At 42.9% G+C, this 18,112-nt stretch overlaps 2 protein-coding genes across 5 annotated transcripts in view; one reads left to right on the forward strand and one right to left on the reverse strand.

The window, feature by feature from the left end:
• The first annotated feature begins 3,813 nt into the window (after positions 1-3,813).
• The window catches only part of ZNF585B (zinc finger protein 585B), a 74,983-nt gene continuing 60,684 nt past the window's right edge, over positions 3,814-18,112 (forward strand). Inside the window, exon 1 of the mRNA XM_058426745.1 lies at positions 3,814-3,867. The gene's annotated coding sequence lies outside the window, so the exon portion shown is untranslated. The remainder of the gene's footprint in view (positions 3,868-18,112) is intronic.
• Positions 9,593-18,112, reverse strand: part of ZNF383 (zinc finger protein 383) — a 30,264-nt gene continuing 21,744 nt past the window's right edge. For all 4 annotated transcript variants that reach the window (XM_032173148.2, XM_032173146.2, XM_032173147.2 and 1 more), the window contains one exon: positions 9,593-16,179. In XM_032173148.2, coding sequence (XP_032029039.1) covers positions 14,984-16,179 — 1,196 coding nt within the window. In that variant the 3' untranslated portion in view covers positions 9,593-14,983. The remainder of the gene's footprint in view (positions 16,180-18,112) is intronic.

Here is an 18,112-nt window from a genome sequence, read left to right on the forward strand (position 1 = left end):
CCACCGCACCCAGCCGGCTCTTATATATCTTTTAATCTATTGACCTCCCTTTTTTCTTGCTATTTATATTTTGGAGAAATCAAACACTAGATCATGTAGAGTTCCCACATACTGCATTTGAATACACCCCCATGGTACTGATTAACAAATTAGATGCTGTATATTTTCTCTAAAATATCTGGTCATTAACTAGAGCAGTGGTTCTCAACCAGTTGTGGTTTTGTTTGTTTGTTTGTTTTTGTTTTTACCTCTAGAAGACATTTGGCAAAGTTTGGAGATATTTTTGGTCGTCACAACTGCAAGGAAGGATGGTATTGCTGCCACCTATTGGCTAGAGGCCAGGATGCTGCAAAACATCCTATACCTTACAGGACAGCCTCCTCCCATCCCAAAGAATTATCTGGTCCAAAGTCTAAATAGTGTCAGAGTTGAGAAACTCTGCTCTAGAGTCTTGGTCAAATTCAAGTTCAATTATTTTGGCAAGGTCTGCTTGTCACTGTTTTTGTGATCAGATTTGTTACTGGGCTTAAGTGTCATCAATGTGATTTATCCATTGTAAAGTGATTGCCTTTTGCATAATGTCATGCATTCATTCATGATCATTGCCTAGATTTGTTATGTTGTTAGGAGTTGCAAAATGATCACTTTCTTATTGTGTCTCTCTTTCAGCCATTACTGGAATCCTTTTATTTCCATTATTGAAATTTCCATTACTGGAATCCTTTTATAAAAATAAAATCCCCACACATCAACGATCTGATTACTCAGAGGGATAGTATGTGTAAGAAAGGGAGGATAAATGCTTGATTCTTTCCATTCATATTCATTAGTTTTCAGAATTACGAGTTTCAGAATACTGCATTGGTTTCCTAGTTTCCAAAGGTGATTGCTGCAGATTCTATTTTCCAAAGATGGTTGCAACAATAGGCTTGTACCATGTGTTATTCTAGAATCTTGTCATTCCCACTTTAAGAGGTGGAGTCTAACTCCTCTGCCTATGAATCTGGATTTGTTTATTGTTTGTAACCAATGCTGTGTGACTCCCAAGGCTGAGTCATAAGAGGCACTGGCTGCCTTCACCTCATTAGCTGAAACTCCTGTGTTTGAAGTCTTGGGCTATCATGTAAGAAGGTCCAAGTGCTGTGAGCCTCCATGCTACAAGGAAGCCAACTCATGTGGGGAGGCTACTAGTCCGAGTCTTTGAGTCCTCCCACTGCAGGTGCCAGATATGTGTGCAAAGCAGGCTTCATAGGTTTGCAGCCCTCAGGCATCAGATTACTCCCAGCCTTTGAATCCTCCTGGTTGAGGCCAGAGACATCAGGAGCAGAGGCAAACCAACTCTTCTGTGAGCTATCTAAATGCCTAACCCACAGAATCAGTGAGCACAGTAAAATGGTTGTCTTATACTACTAAGTTTGGAGTGGTGTGTTATACAGCATCAGTAACTGGTGAACAGTGCCTGATATACCCACACTTGTTTATGTCATATTACACACACACACACACACACACACACACACTTTTTTTTCTTTAGAGGTGGGGTCTTGCTGTGTTGTCTAGGCTGGTCTTGAACTCCTGGCCTCAAGTGATCCTCCTATCTCAGCCTCCCAAAATGCTGGGATTACAGACATAAGCCACTGCACCTGGCCTATACTCACACATTTTATTTTATCAAAAAAATTTTTTGGCTGGCCGTGGTGTCTTATGCCTGTAATCTCAGCACTTTGGAAGGCTGAGTTGGGTGGATCACGAAGTCGAGATCGAGATCATCCTGGCCAACATGGTGAAACCCCGTTTCTACTAAAAATACAAAAATTAACTGGGTGTGGTGGCACATGCCTGTATTCCCAGCTACTTGGGAGGCTGAGGCAGGAGAATCGCTTGAACCTGAGAGACAGAGGTTGCAGTGAGCCAATACGGCAGCACTGCACTCCAGCCTGGCAACAGAGTGAGACTCTATCAAAATAATAATAATAATAATAATAATAATAATAATAGCAAGAATAACCACACCTAACAAATAAAAACTGATGGTAATACATAAGGTTACACAAATATTCAAAGACATACAATGATCTGAAAACCACATATCTGTTCTCTTGGCTATTCCATACCAAGTGGAGCCAAAGGCTCTGCACAGGTTTCCAAACCCTAATCATAGACATGATAGCAACTGTGGTCCTCTCCCTCCTGGTTACCTGCTCACCTGAAGCAGGTAAGAGCCTGCTTGGCCTCCTAGGGAGGCACTTCTGAGGCAGGAGAATAGAAAATTAGCATAAACTAAGGGTTAAGGTGGAAGCAAAAGAACAGCAGGTGCAGCAAGTTCTAGGCCAGGTTAAGCAGCCACATCCTCACTCCTGTGATAACAAGATAGAAGTCTCCAGTTCAGCTTCTGAGTGGCCACGGGCCAGTCCTTCATAGTGTGTAACCAATTGGAGGCCTCGAAAGGGCACTTATGGGTGTTATCAAATTCTTTAGCTTAATAAAAACTCTAAAGAACACTGTAATCTGGGCCCTTGAGCCGCTTGCTCTAGCCCGCTCTGGCTCTGTAGAGTGGACTTTTGCTTAAATAATTCTGCAGTTTCGTTGCTTCTTTCTTCTTTCGTGGCTTCGTTCTTTTGTTGCTTCGTGTAGTTTGTTTAATGCTTTCTTCAACGAGCCAGAAACGTGGACAACTTGCAGTCAAGACCTTCCATCCAGTAACAGTTCTACACTCTAGAAGTATCAGTATCGCCAAGAGAGGTCAAGACATCAAGGGGTCAAGTGTGGTATAAGACCTAAGATTAAGGCTCAATATTATATGTGCCCTGACATTGGGGGAAAACAAGGAGGGCTGAATGGATTAGCTGCAAATTCCCTGCCCCATTGTACTCCTTTGAATAAGGTGCCCTAGCCGAACCACTTCCCTCAAAGGACTGGCACATTACCTGCTTACTACATAGTAGCGGGCGTCAGGTTCCAGCCAGCCTGCAGAATTATTCAAACAGGCTAATCACACCCTCCTTCAAGAACCAGGGGTTACCTCCCATACTCTTGCTACTACAAAGCCTCCTGGTACAGCCTCTACCTGATTACTCTGTTCCTAAGTGCAACACACTGTACCCCGCATGGTGTACTGGGCTCTCCTTCCCCGGGGGAAAAGTATGGGTAATTAGCAAATCAATGTTCATCTCATTTATCCAGTGTTAGCTACCATGTGCTTTGCAATAATCTGCACTTCCTTTCTAATTCTTGAGAGACATCCGGGTCTTCTGCCTCTGGGTGGAGGATTTTTAGAAAAAAGTCCACTCAGAATGGGCAGGTGACTTGAACGCCTGCGGGTCTGACACAGCACCAAACCTCGCCGAGGGCTTGAGAAACTAAAAGTGCAACCGCCAGGAAAATGACTGCCGGTTCCGGTCACACGACCAGCTATACGACCCAGGCAGAGACCGAGAAAGAGGCTCACCAAAAAGGACGACGTCAAGAAACCGCCCTCCAGCGAACAGGGGACATTCGTCCGAAGACATACATGCACACTCCCATTCACACACACAGCCCCAGCAATTTTTTTCAGGAGCTGCAGCCTGACCCAGAGTAGAGCGCAGTCAGCCTTACCAAAGAGCATGCGCGAATCGTGAGCAGATGCTCACGTCACAGAGACCTCCATCGTTGCCTGGAGATGAGTCCTTGACGCTTCGGGAAGGAGGAGCCTTTTGTGGCAGCACATCGAACTTCGGGCTAAGGCCAGTCCTCCCCACGGGGTCGACGGGATGGTATCCGGAGGCCAGGATTCGCGGAGAGTCGACCAGGAGGAAGAAACCTCAGGCGTAGCGCCTGGGAAGCACCGCAGGATCCCAGGCTCAGGCCTGCGCGAAAGGTGTGCCGGTGAGTTTCCCCAAAAGTCGTGCCTTTGCGATCTCGAGGACAGGTCTGCTTGTATGCCCAAGGGCTGCTTTCTCACCCCAGGGTCGTTGTCGCGGAGAGCAGAACCCGGAGGCTTCAGGGGCTGCCTGAGGGTGAATGTTACTGTGCCACTGCAGTGTGTCTGGGTTCTGTCTCTTTCTTTCTCTTATTTCTCTCAGTCTCCTTTCTCACTCTGTCGATCTCTACCTGTTTCCGTCTGTGTGAGCTCATGTGCGTGTGTGTTTGAAACCTCCGCCTCCCAGGTTCAAGTGATTCTCGTGTCTCAGCCTCCTGGGTAGCTGGGATTACATGCACCCGCCACCATGCCCGGCTAATTTTTGTATTTTTAGTAGAGATGGGGTTTCACCATGTTGGCCACGCTGGTCTCAAACACCTGACCTCAAGTGATCCACCAACCTCAGCCTCCCAAAGTGCTAGGATTACAGGCGTGAGCCACAGCGCCCAGCCCACTGACTGGATTTTAAAGGAGTTAAGAAGACAGAATCATTACCACTATAAAAAAAGTCAAAACCCACTTTGGGAGGCCGAGGCAGCCGAATCATGAGGTCAAGAGATCGAGACCATCCTGGCCAACATGGTGAAACCCCATCTCTACTAAAAATACAAAAATTAGCTGGGCGTGGTGGCACGCGCTTGTAATCCCAGCTACTCAGGAGGCTGAGGTAAGAGAATCACTTGAATCCAGGAGGTAGAGATTGCAGTGAGCGGAGATTGTGCCACTGCACTCCAGCCTGGCAACAGAGCGAGACTCCGTTTCAAAAAAAAATCAAAACTAGGATTATATTTCATAAAGGAAATCCCAAAACCTCCTTAGCTGGCTGTTTCTTTCACAAAAGTTACTCTATATACGTGCCCCAAAAATAAGATTTTAAAGAAACTGGGGGAAATACTACTACTAAGGTACCAAAACCAGGAATTTATTTCCTTTAAAACAATTCCTAAGTAACTTGCTATGCCTTTCACAGAAACTTCTCAAAATAAGTGTGATTTTATTAAACTTGAGAAGTTGCTGTTCTTAGGGCAATCAAAACTAAAAATTGGTTTATTTAGTAACAACAACAAAAAGCCATTGTAACTGGCAGTCCTTATCGAACACATCCTGTGGGGAAAAGAGAGATCAGACTGTTACTGTGTCTATGTAGAAAGAAGTAGACATAAGAGACTCCATTTTGTTCTGTACTAAGAAAAATTCTTCTGCCTTGAGATGCTGTTAATCTGTAACCCTAGCCCCGACTCTGTGCTTGCAGAGACATGTGCTGTGTTGACTCAAGGTTTAATGGATTTGGGGCTATGCAGGATGTGCTTTGTTAAAAAAGTGCTTGAAGGCAGCATGCTTGTTAAAAGTCATCACCATTCTCTAATCTCAAGTACCCAGGGACACAATACACTGCGGAAGGCCACGGGGACCTCTGCCTAGGAAAGCCAGGTATTGTCCAAGGTTTCTCCCCATGTGATAGCCTAAGATATGGCCTCGTGGAAAGGGAAAGACCTGACCATCCCCTAGCCGGACACCCTTAAAGGGTCTGTGCTGAGGAGGATTAGCGAAAGAGGAAGGCCTCTTTGCAGTTGAGGTAAGAGGAAGGCATCTGTCTCCTGCTCATCCCTGGGCAATGGAATGTCTCAGTGTAAAACCCGATTGTATGTTCTATTTACTGAGATACGAGAAAACCACCTTAAGACTGGAGGTGAGACACGCTAGCGGCAATACTGCTCTTTAATGCACCGAGATGTTTGTGTATGCGCACATCAAAGCACAGCACCTTTTCTTAACCTTGTTTATGACAGACCTTTGTTCACATATTTTCCTGCTGACCCTCTCCCCACTATTACCCTATTGTCCTGCCACATCCCCCTCTCCGACATGGTAGAGGTAACGATCAATAAATACTGAGGGAACTCAGAGACCAGTGCTGGCGCGGGTCCTCCATATGCTGAGCGCCGGTCCCCTGGGTCCACTTTTCTTTCTGTGTACTTTGTCTCTGTGTCTCTTTTCTCAGTCTCTCGTCCCATCTGAGGAGAAACGCCCACAGGTGTGGAGGCGCAGGCCACTCCTTCAACATCCCACTAAATAATACAACTGGCAAAAAGTGGGATTTTTCAAGGTTGGGGAGCCATATTATAATCTAAACCAGGAGTTTATTTTATAAACCGAAACCCAGCAGTCACTCCCTCCCCTCGGGGCATTCTGCAACAAAACACCTGCCGAAAAATAAAAGAGTGTTTTACCTGAGTGGGCTGAAAAGTCCCCGTTTTTATTCCTTTAATCTCCAGATCCTACGTGTCAGAGGTCGGGAAACTACATCAGCCCCAGTCCGGGCGCCCATGAGACCTGTGGACCGACGGGGAAGGGTCTGGACGCAGCCCGGGCCCCAGTTTCTGCCGTGGCGACGGCCGACTGAAGGCCAGGACTCCCCGCCGCTGACCCTCCAGTCAGGAAGGTTAAGCAGGCGCTCCCATGTTAGGCAGGCGCTCGGCGGAACACCCCAAGGTTGCGGAACCACTACACCCGCCGTGCGCCTGTTGGCATCTGCAGACCCAGAGTCCGCCGGGCTCCCGGAAACGTGGGGGCGGGCTTCCGGAAACGGTGACCAATGGGAAACGCGACCAGCTGTTAATAGGCAGACAGTCCTATCCAGGCAACACAGAAAGAAGGGAAGGTGGCAGTCAGACTTAAGTAGACAGATCTTTTAGCCAATGGATGTGCAAGAGAGGGGAGGTTTGCTCCATATTGGCCAGTAAGAAGTGCTTGGGCCGACCCGCCTCCAAGTCCTGGGAGGACAGTTTAAATAATGGAGCAGGGGGCAGGTGCTGGGCAACAGTGGCGAGGGGATTAGCGGGGATTAGGGGGAGCACGAGATCATTCACCTTTGCCGCTCAGATAACCAAGCCTGTGACTTTGAGAATCGGTGTCTTCCTTGCAAGGTTTCAATCTGAGGCTCTTGGGAAGAGGGCGGAATTGGAGCCTGATGGAAGCGCTGGTGAGGAGAGGAGCGGGTGTAAGGAGAGCGGAGAATGTGTCAGTCAGGCGGTGTCTTCATTCCTGACACCTCACTTAGCCTACTCTAGTTTCTCAGTCTATTCCAGGAGCATGCTGTTGACCCTGCAGGGGCCTGAAAGGGAATGTTGGTCGCCAGTCTCTGCTTCCTTGTACTGGATTGGAATTGGTCCCACGAACTTAGGCATTATGATACATTGTTGCTTTTAGACTCACTTGGTTTGTACATTGCGCTTTCTTTTCCCCTTTCCCTTCAGGGATTTAGAACGTTTTCTTTGCTCTATTTAATTATATATGATTGCCTTGAATATTTCAGCTTGAATTAAAATTACATGTTTTTGCCTGTCTTTATTAATATCTAAAAATACTAAAATAACATGTTCATAATGAAAATGAAATATTACAGATAAATATACAGGAAAGGGAGTATTCCCCCTCCAGTTCCACTCTTGAAATAACGAGTTAACAAGATGATGAGCATCTTCCCATGTTCTCCACGATTCATGTATTTGCACACATACAGAAACATATACAGTAGTCCCCCTTTATCCATGGTTTTACTTCCCACAGTTTCGGTTACCCACAGTAAATTGTGGTCTGAAAATATTAAATGCAAGATTCCCGAAAGAAACAATTCATAAGCTTTAAATTGTGGGCTGTTCTGGTGAGCGTGATGAAATATCTCACTGTCCTGCTTTGTTCTGCCTGGGATATGCGCTACCCTTAGTCAGTGAGTAGCCAACTTGGTTATCAGATTGACTGCCGCGGTATCACAGTGCTTGTGTTTAAGTGTCTCTAATTTTACCTAATGATGGCCCTAAAATGCAAGAGTAGTGATGTTGCCAATTTAGATATGCAGAAGAGGGACCCTAAAGTGTTTTCTTTAAGTGAATGTGAAAATTCTTGACTGAATAAGGAAAATAAGTCGTGTGCTGAGGTTGCTAAGATCTATGGTAAGAACAAATCTTCTAGCTGTGAAAGTGTAAGGAAGAAAAGAAATTTCTGCTAGTCTTGTTTGTTGAACCCCAAGCTCTAAAAAGTACAGCCACGTGTGTGATAAGTGCTTAGTTAAGATGAAACAAAACAAAACAAAACATTAAATTTGTGCTTGGAAAACATAAACAGAAATGTGTTCTGATCAACAGCAATTGGATCAATACTATTCACACTTTCAGACATCCTCTGTGGGTCTTAGAACACATCTCCTGCAGATAAGGGAGGGCTACTATATAACGTTTCTTTTTTTTTCTTTTAATTATAAAGCATTTTCCTTTTTTAATATAACAATTTGCCTCAGATACCACTTCAGGTACAAAGATATTAAGATACCTTTATAGTAGATAAGGAGCTAACATTCTTTCTAAAAGTTAAAGTATCTTCCATTATATGAGCATTTAAGATGTTAAAGTACTTTTGCACCAAAAACAATGCTAATTTTTTTTTTTTTTTTTGAGATGGAGTTTCGCTCTTGTACCCCAGGCTGGAGTGCAATGGTGTGATTCTTGGCTCTCTGCAAACCCTGCCTCCCAAGTTCAAGCGATTCTCCTGCCTTAGCCTCCTGAGTAGCTGGGATTACAAGCGTGCGCCACCACGCCCGGCTAATTTTTGTATTTTTAGTAGAGACGGAGTTTCACCATGTTGGCCAGACTGGTCTCAAACTCCTGAGCTCAGGTGATCCTCCCGCCTCAGCCACCCAAAGTGCTGGGATTACAGATGTGAGCCACCACACCTGCCTGTAAATATTATTTTACTTATATGAGTTTTTACTTCTGCTGGGACAAATTGCACGAGTAGACAAATATATGTGTATATAATGTAATATATGTGTATATAATTATATATGTGAATATACAACTTAATATATACACATACATAAAATAACATATACAATTTAATGTATACACAAATATAGGCTGGGTGCAGTGGCTCACTCCTGTAATCCTAGCACTTTGGGAGGCCAAGGCAGGGGATTGCTTGAACCCAGGAGTTTGAGACCAGCCTAGGCAACATGGTGAAACCCCATCTGTACAAAAAATACAAAAATTAGCTGGGTGTGGTGGCATGCATCTGTAATCCCAGCTACTTGGGACGCCGAAGTGGGAGAATTGTTTGAGCCCGACAGGCGGAGGTTGCAGTTAGCCAAGATCACGCCACTGCACTCCAGCCTGGGTGACACAGCAAGACTCTATCTCAAACAAAAAGTCAAAAAACAACTGATGCTGGTGAGGCTATGGAGAAAAGAGAATGCTTATACACTGTTGGTGACAGCATAAAATAGTCCAGCCAGTGTGAAAAGCAGCCTGGAGATTTCTCAAAGAACTTAAAACCGAGCTACCATTTGACCCAGCAATCCCATTACTGTGTATCTACCCAAAAGAAAAGAAATCATTCTACCAAAAGGACAAATGCACTTGTATGTTGATCGCAGCACTATTCACAATAGCAATGATATGGAATCAACCCAGGTGCCCATCAATGGTAGATTGGATAAAGAAAACGTGATACATCAAGCTCATCCAACCCACGCCCCATAGGCTGCATGTGGCCCAGGACAGCTTTGAATGCAGCCCCGCAATCCACCCTCGTCCAAAATGCACAGCAATGATTGGTTATGTTTGCTATGTTTTAAAGACCCTCCAAGTAGGAAGTAAAGGGCATAAATGAATGAACAGTGATACTGCAGCAGATAGGATAACAGTCCAAGTTTATTTATAAAATACATCCCATCCTGCCAAATACTGCTAAAAAAAGGGTTCATCTAGAAGATGCTGAGATTAGAGCATATGTTTTCATTGACAGAACTTTAGTTATTTGAACTTTTGCAATCCCATGTGAATTATCTTGTCTTATATTGCAAAAATCCCATGCTATCCACATCTATTTGGTTCCTGAGTTCAGACACTAAGAAATACAATCTTATCTAAATCAATTTGATTTTCAAGTTTCAGAAAGTAGAAAGTTTGATTTATCAGAATTGTTTTTTCCTAAATTCAGCATGTGACAAATATTTATTTTCAATGGGTTACTAGATTTGATTTGCTAATTTATAATGCTGTATTTTCATAACTGATTCTGGACAAATTGTTTTGGGTTCTTCTAGTAGGTTGTAACATCAGGATTATGACAAATTCATAAAAAGAGATAATTTGCTATCTCAGTCTATATCCTAGAAGAGTTTCCTAAGACATTTCATAGATTTCACATAAAAATCTCTACCTTGGTGTCTTTTTTAGTGTAGCAATTTGACATTTAAAATACATTTTAAGAAAAATTTTATTTCATTTATTTATTTTTGAGAGAGTTTCACTCTTGTTGCCCAGGCTGGAGTGCAATGGCATGATCCCGGCTCACTGCAATCTCTGCCTCTTGGGTTCAAGCCTTTCTCCTGCCTCAGCCTCCTGAGTAGCCGGGATTACAGGCATGAGCCACCACGCCCGGCTAATTTTTTGTATTTTTAGTACAGACAGGGTTTCTCCATGTTGGTCAGGCTGGTCTCAAATCCCCGACCTCAGGTGATCCACCCGCCTCGGCCTCACAAAATGCTGAGATTACAGGCGTGAGCCACCGTGCCTGGCCAGTCTTATTTTTTTAAATAAGTTTATTCTGGAGGGAGGTCTATTAAGATTTTACACCTCCAGTTAATTCTGATGTCGTCAACTTATTAAAAATCACAGACTTTTTCCAGATTTTCAGATATATTATAAAAATGTCTATAATACCAACTTTTAAGTTTGTTGTTTTAATTTTTTTTTTTTTCTGTAGAGATGAGGGGAGGGGGTCTCACTGTGTTACCTAGACTGGTCTTGCACTCCTGGCCTCAAGCCATTCTCCTACCTCAGCCTCCCAAAGTGCTGGAATTACAGGCATGAGCCACTGCACCCAGCCTTAAGTTTTTAAATTGAGATCAAATTCACACAGCATAATATTCACCCTTTTTTTTTTTTTTTTGAGACAGAGTCTCGCTCTGTCGCCCAGGCTGGAGTGCAGTGGCGCAATCTCGGCTCACTGCAAGCTCCGCTTCCCGGGTTCACGCCATTTTCCTGCCTCAGCCTCTCCGAGTAGCTGGGACTGCAGGCGCCTGCCATCACGCCCGGCTAATTTTTTTTTGTATTTTTAGTAGAGACGGGGTTTCACCGTGGTCTCGATCTCCTCACCTCTTGATCCGCCCGCCTCGGCCTCCCAAAGTGCTGGGATTACAAGCGTGAGCCACCGCGCCCGGCCAATATTCACCCTTTTAAAGTGTATAGTTGAGTGACCTGTAGTATATAAACAAAATTGTACAACCTTTACCCATTCCACATTTTCATTACTCCAAATGACACAGTTCTTTTAAGTTTAAATATATAGCCATTTCAATTTCTCATATACAATATTGTTTATTTGTCATCCTTATTTCACCTCTGGAATCACTAAACTTTGTCTCCTTTTTTTCTCTTCCATCAAATATCAAATTTTGGATTTAGATCCAGTTTTTTTCTTTCAATTATTTCTGCCTTTTAAAATAATACTACCTCCTTCCTCCCACAATTCATTTCAGCTTGTTTTAGTTCCTTGGATTCTATATTTTTTCTTCCTAGTATTACAATATATGCATGAATATTAGGTTATAAAACTTCCAATACAACTTTTACTGCCACTCACAGGTTTTTCAAGTGTTTTCATTTTCATGTACATTTAAATAATGTATATATTAGGGATTTATTCCTTAACCCATGTTAATTAAGAGGGAATATTGAACTAATAATCAGATATTTGATGGTTATCCTATTGTACTGCTTCTTCTGGTCAAACAATGTTGCCAGTATGTTTTCTGCATTTTAGGGGGAAATATTAGAAAAAATTTTATAATCTCTTCCTTTTTTGACAGCTGTGCTTTCTACTACTCATATTTTCAGGGTTTCAGATTGGTAACCTTTTATTTTTTATTTTGTAAGACAGAGTCTCACTCTGTCACCCAGTCTGGAACGTGCAGTGGTGCAATCTCAGCTCACTATAACCTCCAACTCCCAGGTTCGAGCAATCCTCCCCCGTCAGCCTCCTGAGTAGCTAGGATTACAGGCATGCAACACCATGCCTGGCTATTTTCTTTTTTTTGTATTTTTAGTAGAGACGGGGTTTCACCATGTTGGCCAGGCTGGTCTCGAACTCTTGACCTCAAGTGATCCACCCACCTTGGCCTCCCAAAGTGCTAGGGTTACAGGTGTCCTAGCCTCAGACTGGTATTCTTTATGTAGCATAAAAGAATACCTCAGACTGGTATTCTTTATGTAGCATAAAAGATGAAGTCTGAACAAAGACTATGCACATATACTTTTTCTCTTCCTTTTAAAATTCCACGCTGAATAATATAATGATAGGGAAAGGCTTCGTTATACTCATTACAAGTGTTTCTCTTTTTCTACCATGAATTATAAATTTGCCAAAGGTAAACAACATGGTTAAAATCCTTTCCATAAATCCTAATGAAGATACTTATGATAATGAGTATATCACTGATAATAGTGGAACACTTTTACTAAACCTATATTATGTGATAACAGTTTGAGGTACTTTACATTTATTAATTCATTGACTCTTCACAGCAATCCAATACATACGGCCTTATTATATATACCTAAACATAATTTTTTAAAATACCACTAACGGCCAGGGGCGGTGGCTCACACCTGTAATCCCAGCACTTTGGGAAGCCAAGGTGGGAGGATCACGAGGTCAGGAGTTCAAGAGCAGCCTGGCCAGTATGGTGAAACCTCATCTCTACTAATAATACAAAAATTAGCTGGGCATGGTGGCGCGCACCTGTAGTCCCAGCTACTTGGGAGGCTGAGGCAGAAGACTCAGCTACTCGGGAGGCTGAGGCAGAAGACTCACTTGAACTCAGGAGGCGGAGGTTGCAGTGAGCCGAGATTGCACCACTGCCCTCCAGCCTGGGCAACAGAGCGAGACTCTGTCTCAAAAAACAAAAACACCACTAATCTCTATAAGAAAAAATAATTGACCGGGCACGGTGGCTGACGCCTGTAATCCCAGAACTTTGGGAGGCCAAGGCGGGTGTATCACGAGGTCAGGAGTTCAAGACCAGCCTGGCCAACGTAGTGAAACCCTGTCTCTACTAAAAATACAAAAATTAGCCAGGCATGGTGGCGTGCGCCTGTAGTCTCAGATACTAGGAAGGCTGAGGCAGGAGAATCGCTTGAACCCGGGAGGCAGCAGTTGTGGTGAGCCGAGATTGTGCCACTGCACTTCAGCCTGGGCAACAGAGTGAAACTCCGTCTCAAAAAAAAAAAAAAAATTAATATCTGGATTGATAAATAACACTTTCACAACAGTGTTACTTTCTAGTATGGCATTGGGATTAGGATTGATGTAAAGGAACAAAACAGCTCACAAGGAGAAAATGTGGATAATTTTAGCAATTAAAATAAATGTTTTAAAAGTAAAAATAAGCATCCAATGAGGTCAGCGGTTTTTGTTTTTTTTTGAGACGGAATCTCACTCTGTCCCCCAGGCTGGAGTGCAGTGGCACCATCTCAGCTCACTGCAACCTCTGCCTCCCAGGTTCAAGCGATTCTCCTGTCTCAGCCTCCCAAGTAGCTAGGATTATAGGCGCATGCCACCACGCCCAGCTAAGTAGAGGCGGGGTTTCACTGTTAGCCTGGATGGCCTTAATCTTCAGACCTTGTGATCCGCCCACCTCAGCCTCCCAAAGTGCTGGGATTACAGGCATGAGCCACTGCGCCCAGCAGAGGTCAGCTTTTATAGCTGCAAAATTTAGAGGCAACCATAATGGGAACAGTCATTTTAAAGTCACTAAATATGTCATGAAAATAATAAAAATCTGTATTTACTGAAATGGCACTTATGAAATCTTTGGCATGATAAAAGCAGTTAAAGGTACGGCATGCATATCATAATTACGCTTTCTTAAAAAAGCTAAGTATAGCACGATTTTCTCTACCAAATTGAGAGCAGCCATCTATAAGTATGATTACAATTAATTTTGGCTTTTTAGTTTGTAATTTTTTGCTTTGTGATTTTGGCTTAATTAAAAATGTACATTTGTAAAATAAAAAGGCCGGCCGCAGTGGCTCACGCTTGTAATCCCAGCACTTTCAGAGGCCGAGGCCGGTGGATCACCTGAGTTCGGGAGATCGAGACCATCCTGGCTAACACAGTGAAACCCCGTCTCTACTAAAAATACAAAAAATTAGCCGGGTGTTGTGGCACATGCCTGTAATCCCAACTACTCGAAAGGCTGAGGCAGAAGAATCACTTGAACCTGGGAGGTGAAGGTTGCGACAAGCCGAGATTGCACCATTGCACTCCAGCCTAGGCAACAAGAGCGAAACTCCGTCTCAACAAAAAATAAAGCCGGGTGCAATCGCTCATGCCTGTAATCCTAACATTTTGGGAGGCTGAGGCAGGTGGATCACCTGAGGTCAGGAGTTCGAGACTATCCTGACCAACATGGAGAAACCCTGTCTCTACTAAAAATACAAAATTAGCAGGGTGTAGTGGCACACGCCTGTGATCCCAGCTACTCAGGAGTCTGAGGCAGGAGAATTGCTTGAAGCCGGGAGGTAGAGGTTGCAGCGAGCCGAGACTGTGCCACTGCACTCCAGCCTGGGCAACAGAGTGAAACTCCATCTCAAAAAATATATATAATAGTAAAATAAAACAAAAAGATTAACACTGACTTCAAAAACAAAGTTAAACCTCCACAAGGAATTTAAAAATATTAAAGGTCACACAATTCAAACAGTGTGATACTGGTGCAAACACAAATACACAGATCAGAAAAGATAGCTCTAAAAACACAAGCAAATATAAACAAGAGTATAATGCGTCACCAAGAAAGTAGAACAAAACAATGAACGAAAGAATTATAGAACAGCTGGCATTGGTATATGACTGGGGGAGAGAAGGAATGTCAGTTTAGACTCCGAATTTATAACCTGGAATGAAATACATTTGGATACAAAATTTAAATACAAAGTTTTAAAAAAACTGTGGAAGAGGGTAACTATTAGACATGATTTTTGGTTTAAAATATGAGGAAGGTGACAGGGGCTTTAATTTTTATTATTCATTAGTATGAATTCCCTGATGACGAATGAGATCCGAGCCACTACTAAATGCCTTCCCACATTCCTTACAGTTATAGGGCTTTTCACCAGTGTGAATTCTCAGATGTCGAGTAAGGTTTGAGCATTTATTAAAGGCCTTTCCGCATTCATTACATTCATATGGTTTTTCATCTGTATGAATTCTCTGATGCTGGAAAAGTTGTGAGTTCTGGGTAAAGGCCTTCCCACATTCAAGACATTCAAAGGGTTTCTCACCAGCGTGAATTCTCTGATGTTGACGAAGCTGTGAGCTCTGAGTAAAAGCCTTTCCACATTCCTTACAATCATAGGGTTTCTCACCAGTGTGAATTCTCTGATGATTAGTAAGTGCTGAGCCACTACTAAAGGCTTTACCACATTCCTTGCACTCATAGGGTTTCTCACCAGTATGAATTCTCTGATGTTGAACAAGCTTTGAGCTCTGGGTAAAGGCTTTGCCACATTCCTTACATTCGTAGGGTTTCTCACCTGTATGAATTCGCGCATGCTGAAAAAGTTGTGAGCTCTTAGTAAAGGCTTTCCCACATACTTTACATTCATAAGGCTTTTCACCGGTGTGAATTCGCTGATGGTCAATAAGATTTGAGCAATAACTAAAGGCCTTCCCACATTCCTTACATTCATAGGGTTTCTTACCGGTATGGATTCTCTGATGTTGAGAAAGGTATGAGCTACAACTGAAGGCCTTTCCACATTCCTTACATTCAAAGGGTTTTTCGCCAGTATGAATTTTCAGATGCCGAGTAACATGTGAACCACAACTAAAGAATTTCCCACACTCTTTACATTCATAAGATTTTTCACCAATATGAATTCTCTGATGTTGAATAAATTGTGAGTTCTGACTAAAGGCCTTTCCACATTTCTTACATTCATAGGATCTGTCTTCATTATTAATTATTTGATGGAGAGTAAGGAATGTCTGTTGGATAAATGTGGGCATGCATTCAGGAGTGAATATTTCTTGACTGAAATGCCCATTTGGATATCCCAGTTGTTTTGCAAGGTGGCGTCTATATTCCAAAACATCTCCAAAACTGGAGTACTCAAGGCCATGCTTTGTAAGTCCCATTATCTCCCTCTGGCATAATTCTATTTCATAAACTTCCTTCTTTAGAGATAATAACTTGGTTTCACACATTGATTCCAGATCTGAAAGAAAATAAAATGGTAAATGTTCTTTTTTCCTATTTGTGAAAAGTCAAACTTTTATAATAGAAATGGAAAAATTAAAGTAAGAATAGTATCTACTAGGTAAATGACACAGGGTTCACAAGGATATCTGTGTTATCTGAAAAAATGGACAAGAAAGACAAATTAGTAAGATAATGCAGGAAGCAGAAGAAGATAACTATGCAAATAAGCTACTACAATGATACTCAAATATGGATGTGGATCAGAATCGTCTGGAAAGGTTGGTAAATATACAATGGTTGGGCTATTTTCCGTATTAAAACATGACTAGCCATATATATCTATATAAGAATACTTATATAGTATCTATAGATACTGCCTGTAATCCCAGCTACTCCAGAGGCTGAGGCAGAAGAACTGCTTGAACCCAGGAGGCAGAGGCTGCCGTGAGCTGAGATCGCACCACTGCACTCCACCTGGGTGACAGAGTGAGACTCTATCACAAAAAAAAAAAAAAAAAAAAGGAATTGGTAACGGGGGGTTACTCACATGAGGGAAGAAACAGATGTTAAGTCTAACATATTGAACTAATTTGATGTAAGTGTGTAAGTGGCAGATAGGGAAACTCAGAATTATTTTATGTGCTGGGGATTCAATGGAAATATTGTTTGCCTTGGAATTTTGAGATGCTGATCTTAGGGGAGAGGAAACTTGCTGTACCACCACAGTGAATGAGAGAGAAGGCAGCTAAAGTTTAAGGAAGATGGAAAGAAATTAAGACACAGTACAACATACTGCCATAGAAAGATGACAGGAACCAGAAGCAGATTGATGAGAGCTGACTGCCAATTCTGATACTTAATCATTGTGTGCTCACAAGCAATTATTTAATCTCTAAGCTACCATTTCTTCATCTGTAAAAGGGCAATAATCCTTAACTCATGATTACTGGGGGGTTATAGGAAAATGTATATACATGTTTTGGAGTAAAGTGTTCAGGTATTATTATGGAACAATTTCTTACTAAAAATGGGGATATTAGGCAAATTAAATGGTTTGAAGATATCAAAATGAAGCCTATTGGAGTATCTCAAAACAGGAAGGAATTCATTCCAACACAATCTTTTTCCTCCTATCTCTATATGATCTTGCAATGACTTTTTTTTTTTTTTTTTTGAAACACAGTCTCACTCTGTCACCAGGCTGGAGTGCAGTGGTGCGATCTCGGCTCACTGCAACCTCCGCCTCCAGGGTTCATGCAATTCCCCTGCCTCAGTCTTCCGAGTAGCTGGGACTACAGGCGTACACCACCACGCCCAGCTAATTTTTTTGTATTTTAGGAGAGATGGGGTTTCACCATGTTGGCCAGGATGGTCTCGATCTCTTGACCTCGTGATCCACCCGCCTCGGCCTCCCAAAGTGCTGGGATTACAAGCACGAGCCACCGCGCCCGGCAGATCTTGCAGTAACTTTCATCTAGTTAAGCTCCCAAGTAAAGTTTTGAAACTGCCCTCTTCTGTCTTCTACTGCCAATGTCATCTTCCAAACCAGAATCAACTCTTACCCAGACCAGTGAAGTAGCCTCCTCAACCAGTCTCCCCACCAAGCTCTCTCACCCTTTCATCTATTCAGGGAATAACATCATTTGGCTTAGGCTTCCACTGCTCAAAGTCTAAACTCCTCACAATCTCCTGCAAAGGCTGAATGCTGTGGCTCCTGCCTGTCTGTCCAAACCCTGACTCACACTCCACTGCCACTTGATCATGGGGCCCACCAACACTGGCATTTAGTCCTTCAAACACACCAAGCTTTTCCCCATCAGAGCCTTCACAGGGGTTCTTCTCTCTGCCTGGAGTTTTCTTCTTTAGTAAAACATTAAACAAGACCTAGTGGCAAGCCTAGTACTACATTAATTCTGAAGTAGTGATGAGCATAAATATTTCAATATGCC

The sequence above is a fragment of the Hylobates moloch genome, unplaced genomic scaffold (assembly GCF_009828535.3).
Source record: "Hylobates moloch isolate HMO894 unplaced genomic scaffold, HMol_V3 SCAFFOLD_13, whole genome shotgun sequence".
In the NCBI taxonomy this organism is placed as follows: Eukaryota; Metazoa; Chordata; class Mammalia; order Primates; family Hylobatidae; genus Hylobates; species Hylobates moloch.